The 6,297-nt window shown below is 37.4% G+C and overlaps 1 protein-coding gene across 1 annotated transcript; it reads left to right on the forward strand.

The window, feature by feature from the left end:
* Positions 1-438: 438 nt before the first annotated feature.
* On the forward strand, positions 439-6,077 carry LOC140232714 (eukaryotic translation initiation factor 6-like). Its single transcript, XM_072312831.1, has 7 exons — positions 439-619; positions 1,083-1,168; positions 1,610-1,785; positions 2,154-2,264; positions 3,460-3,525; positions 4,591-4,772; positions 5,893-6,077. The coding sequence occupies exons 1-7, from the start codon at positions 513-515 to the stop codon at positions 5,900-5,902; spliced, it is 738 nt and encodes a 245-aa protein (XP_072168932.1). The 5' UTR covers positions 439-512; the 3' UTR covers positions 5,903-6,077.
* Positions 6,078-6,297: the final 220 nt, after the last annotated feature.

The raw sequence follows: 6,297 nt of genomic DNA on the forward strand, positions 1-6,297 counted from the left end.
GTTAGAGGGTGATGAGTCCTGTTTAACAATGATTTTATCTTCTTCAGAATGTTATCCACACATATTTCATCTTAAACAAACGATTATTTTTCACTGCATAACATCTTCCGTTTTACTACGTATTATACCGTGTGCAATTTGTCTCCTTTTCCTACTAGCTGATTTATAAGCGTAAGATTGGGACAACCATCAAATTTGAGGATGAGTAATGCGGAATGAATGGTCATCATCTGACAAAGTTACAGACAATAACCCCTTTCAAAAATATGAGGCCTATAGATTGTCTTTTTGAGGGAACTTGGCTTCGGAGCAATGGTTGCGCAAGCTTTAGCAATTTTCGCAGTCCTCCGAGCTGTTACGCAATCTGGTACACTCGCAGCTCCACGCACTTATTATTGCACGCACGCTGTACTAACTCGTTGATATAGACACGTTCAGGGACACAACACATACCCTCCACTTTTGCTCATTACAAACTTACCGATTTTCCAAGATAAAGAAGGAAAAGGAATATGGCGTTAAGAACACAGTTTGAGAGTAACAATGAAGTAGGTGTGTTCGCCAAGCTTACTAACACGTACTGTTTGGTGCCAGTGGGAGCTTCAGAAAATTTTTACAGGTGAGTGCGTTCCGTGCCTGTGAATAGCATGCTCACGCTTTGCTATGTCAATTGTGTAGTCCCAAGCCTTTTATTTCGTGTGTGTTGCAACAATTGTTTGTGATAAACGACTTTCATTGTCCAGATCCAATTTAGATAAATTTTGGTCGATGATTTTATAGCATAAACCAGTTAAGTTCGCAGGAGGAGAAGAGAAGTGCTATTTATTTGAAATCATTAAAACTCGCACGTTACCTACGATTGACTATCGTTTGATTTTACTAAGAAATCACGTCATGTTGACCATGTTGACTGTATTGACAATAAACTTACCATGCTTACACTCACTAGTTCAAGGGTAGTATAGCTTAGCTTACTGCCTTAAATTACAAGTTATACAACCAACCATGACAATAGCCAACACTCAACAGACCTAAAAGAGAATACTTAGTTGTAAATTATCAAACACTTTCCTGTTCTATAGCACATTTGAAGGAGAACTGGGTGATGTCATTCCCGTGGTGCACTGTGCTGTCGCCGGCTGCAGAATTGTGGGCAGACTGACTGTCGGTGAGTGTCCTAAGTACATTTTGGTATTTCTCTTTGTACAATGAACTGTATGTCTTCACTGTAATAAGTTAATTTACATACTCTGATATGTTATCTGTATTATTTTGTTGTTGCTGCTTTTTTATTATTTTTTTTTTGCTTGTGAAGATACATTTATATTAGCTATTTTTAATTGCTACAGTTTCATTGCAATATTTAATTCCTGTTTTGAGAGACATACTTATGTGTAGTTGTTGTAGGTATTTATTTTCCATTTCTGGTTTCACTCGCTATGACGTGTACCTGATAATATCAACGCAATGAGCAAATACACAGTTTGTTTGGTGTCGCTCCACAGCATCCAAGTTTCACCAAAGATGATATATCCCATTTCTTCACAATGATTGATCTAGCTTGGAGCTTGGTCTTACCTGTGATCTAAATCCTGAATTCTGTGTGCAGGTAATAGACGTGGGCTGCTCGTTCCGAGTTCTACCACCGACCAAGAGCTCCAGCATTTGCGCAATTCACTCCCAGATAGTGTCGCTATTCAGAGGGTGGAAGAGAAGCTGTCTGCCCTGGGAAATGTCATAGCCTGCAATGACTATGTTGCCCTGGTTCACCCCGACTTGAACAGGGTAGGTCCACCTCTTTACTCGTGAGGACTTTTCTTCTTTTTTTTTCCGTTCCTGACAAATATGCCCTCAACCAGTCACATGTAAGGATTTCAGTAGCTTGTAACAGTCTTTCAGAAAAAAAAAATGCATGTACAGTGTATGTGACAAAATGGTTGACAAAGTCTCTTTCCTCTTTTTTCTCTTTTATCTTAATGTTTATTTTAATGTTTTATACAAACTCACCTTTTAGAGCTGAGATTAAAACAACAACAACAAAATGTCACATGCTTACTTCATAGTCTTACAGCAAAGTGCTGAGAAATGATGAATGTTTGCAAAAAGTGTCTGTGAAGAAGACTTCTTTGTTGATTGGTTTCATTTCTTCCCAGGAAACGGAAGAAATCCTGGCTGATGTCCTCAAAGTGGAAGTGTTCCGGCAGACAATAGCAGACAATGCTCTTGTGGGCAGCTACAGTGTTCTCAGTAACCAAGGAGGACTTGTAAGTTGTCAGATTTTAAAGGCATAGTTTGCCATTTGCAGATAAAACAAAAACCCAGCATTAGTGCTTTAAAATAGTTCTAAAATGTGAGTTAGGGATAGAAACAACCAGTGTAAAAAATTGAACTGGTAAAATCGATGTTAAGTATTGTTAAATATACAAAATGTTAAACAATAGTTATGATAAAAATGCTTCCAGACTATACCGCCTACAGTTACGGTTTAATAAGCCTACTTTGTGCTTCTTATGATTCCGCCACTATCATTATTTGTTTGTTTGTTTGTCTGTCTGTTTGTTTGTTTTTAATGCAATGTTTGTAAACCAATTATGAAAGTGGAAATAAATGAAATGAAATGAAATGAAATAATGAGAAAAATACAGATATCTCCATATATTCTAGGCTTTATTGCGAAAAGTTTATATGATAGGATGTTTTGTGGTACAAGAGACCTACACATATGCAATGTCATATCTTGAAAAGTTTTGAAATCACTGTTCCCAAAGGTAACAGGACCTTTAAAATAGCAAGCTTTAGATCTGCGATGTGAACTCTAAGACGACGCAGCCTCTCTGTTTGGACAATGGAAACCGCATCTCACTCATGTGCAGAACACCATTTTAGGCTTACAGTTAATGTCGTCTTAGCATTCGTGTAGCAGATCTAAAGCTCACTACATTGTATTAGCACAACATGTGCAGAACGTAATTGTTGATTTGCTGAAATGCAACATACTTTAGATGATTGGTATTGTTTATAAAAAGAATGATAGGATTTTATAACAGGAACGAGTCCTAGTTTAGCAGGTTGGTATAACATTTTAGCTTCAATGAAATGTAATGTGTGTTAAATTTGTGTAGGGCATTTGTGATGATTATCCTACAGTGCAAGGGGTACTTTTCCACATTTGAGCAAATGTACTGAACTGTGAAGGTGTGTAGAAAATATTGATTCAAATTAGCTCACTGCTACTTAGGGGAGGTTTTCTCTGGATAACACTTTAGAGGAAATTACAAAGATCATCATGTCTCAATTTCAGCATTTCCTCGTGAGTTGTGCTCACAATTAGGTTTTGGTACATCTATGTGGGTATGAGAAAAATTAATGATTTTTTTGTTATAAGCAGTCTTTGTAAAGCCAAAGAAATTTGTTAATATCCCAGCATTTCATTTGTTATTTTGTTGCTTGAATGTTTAGGTGCATCCAAAGACCAAAGTAGAAGATCAAGATGAGCTGTCATCATTATTACAAGTTCCCTTGGTGGTAAGTGAACTGGACGGGGAAAAAAAGAGGCATGTAGCGTAGCAGCTCTTAGGCCATGTTTTATTAAGAACACACTGTATTGGTATTGTAGCTTTTGCATAAAATGAATGTGATCAGAAATGTCTGTTACAGCGGCTCAAGTTTCTTCTTTCCATAGACATAAAATACTTTTATCATCTAAGTTAGTGTGGGCGGAAAGAAAATACCCAATTCCATTTCAGAAAGTTTGCACAGCAATGGTTACAGTGTTTTCCCACTTCTATTTATACTTGCCATGATACTTTTCTGTAGTAAAACAAATCAGAGTTTTGCCCTCATGCCACCATGGAATGCACTGGCAATTTGCTCGGCAGTGTTCATGCAACTGTGTTGATGTTACAGCATGGCCGGGGCTACTGTAATTGACATATGAGGTCAAAAGAAGCGATCCAAACATAAAGTGGAAATCATTTGAGAAAATCGCACTGCAGATGGTCACACCAATCTGTACAAAAATTTGGAAGAACTGCAGAACACTTGCCTTTACCATGACAAGCTTTGATTACCATTATTTGTAGTATTGCAAGTACTCGGAGTTGAGAAATACTTTAAATGATCGGTCTGTAACTGTAAGGCATAACATTTTCAGATGTAAAGTTTTGGTCCCCCCCCCCCCCCCCAAGAAAAAAAGTGTAGCGGCCTGAAATAAATAGAAACATAGCAATCCATTTTGAATCTTTATTTTTAAGTGCCTGATCGGGTCATTAAAAGATTGCCTTTTGGGGAATTTAGTGGCCAGACATAAATTTTTAGTTGCCCCCTGCCACCTGACCACTGCTGATATCGAGGTCTGGAATACGGTTTTGACAAAATTCTTGTTACAAGAAGTTAAAAACGCATGTCCCAAAATTATCATCAATAGTGTTTATGTCCTTTACTGTTCGCATATTAGCAAACTTTCAATTTAATGGAATATAGCTGTCAGTCCCGATGACTTCATTATAATGGGAGTCATCTGTATCACAATTACCCCTATAATGCTGCAAAAGTAACAAGTATATTTTTATGATTCCTTCCTTGAATCAGGCTGGTACAGTGAACCGTGGTAGCGAGGTGTTAGGAGGTGGTATGGTCGTCAATGATTGGTGTGCCTTCTGTGGGCTGGACACCACGACAACAGAACTTTCCGTCGTTGAGAAAGTGTTTAAGTTGGGTGAGGGTCAACCGTCAGCCATTGCTTCAGAAATGCGGGATGCCTTGGTGGACAGGTGAGTCTATGACTTATATCTATTCTGCCCTAGAGAGTCAACTTGTAGCTCTTTATTGGTAGCAACCAATTTCCTGCTATGAGTAGTACTTATGTTTTTGGGTGGTCTCTCTGTTTATTTGTCTATCCTTCCTAGCTCTTGTTGTCCTGATTAAAATAAATCAGAAACTAATTACTGAAATTCCACATTTCATGACCAAGATATGTTCCTTGAGATGCACATAGCATAGAAATGCTGATTAGATTTTGGGCAAAATTCAGCACAGTCAAAGCCAAAGATCAAATGTCACTGAAGGTTGGTCAAATATGGCATTATATCAGCCATGAATGTCCGGTGGTAATGCCATGTTTTTGTTTTCTTTTCCAAAGAGTACAAATACAGTGTAGCTGTCAAATTATTTGCGTGTACATGATATTGATGATAGGCAATCAAGGTCAAGGTCTTCGCACTTTTGTAGGATTCATATTCCAGCCAAGATTTCAGCGGGAAATTATAAGTGGAAACATTATTTGGTAAAGAGAGGTTATAAATGACTAAAATAATAAATTGCCTGAAATTAACTAAATTAATGGCCATTACTCTGGCAGAATGCAGTTATTGCTTGAGAAGGGGAGGCACCTGCAGAATGTGTGTTGCAGCAGACTTGCTCCAGGTTTATACAGAGCTGCCAAGTCTTCCTGATTTAGCAGGAGGTTTTCTGAATACTGTAAACACAAATTTTTGTGGGACATTTATTTTCACGCTACTTTTGGCAAGCAGGAAATCTAAAGCCTGCGAAAATGTCTTCAACATCTTCACCAGTTTCTCTGACATTTTTAGTGGTTTGACAATCGTGCAGCATGAATTCAAGAACCAGTGAATATATTTTTGAGCAGCTCAGGGTAAGAAGTTCATCACGCGAAAATATGGATGTTTACTAATGAAATACAAACATTCTAAACAGGAGGATATGAATGCCTCTGTGATTTAGGAATAATTATTGTCTACATTGATATGAAGGTAACACAGTAGTATTGATCACTCTGAAAGCTCTTCAGAATCTTCCTAATTTAGATGTATGAGCATTGACACCTCTGATTATGTGCTTTTAATGTATGTGTTTTATTGTTTGTTTTTCCAGCTTGACATAACTTCACAATTCACCATGTTCAGATGTCATCATTTTACCACTGTGTCATGTGACAGACGGAATTAATCCTGATGGGGTGGATCTTCCAAAGGAAAGGATTTATCATTAAAACAAATTATGTACAATTTGTATCATGAATAGAATCATGAAATGAATACTCTGTCCTCCAAGGAAAGAACAAGAGATTATTTTACAAGGATTTAGTGTGTTACTGTGTAGGTGTTCTAGTTTCTTCACTAGTCACGTATTGGCTATCAAATTGTAGTATTATTTCAGAAGGCCTGTATTTGGGCCAAAAGGTAGAAAATAAAGACTGATACAATAAAGAAATCTGCTCTCAGATTGATACAGAATCCAAACAATATTATGTGAAATTTGGGAGAGGCTGTCAGTGTT

The sequence above is a fragment of the Diadema setosum genome, chromosome 9 (assembly GCF_964275005.1).
Source record: "Diadema setosum chromosome 9, eeDiaSeto1, whole genome shotgun sequence".
Lineage (NCBI taxonomy): Eukaryota > Metazoa > Echinodermata > Echinoidea > Diadematoida > Diadematidae > Diadema > Diadema setosum.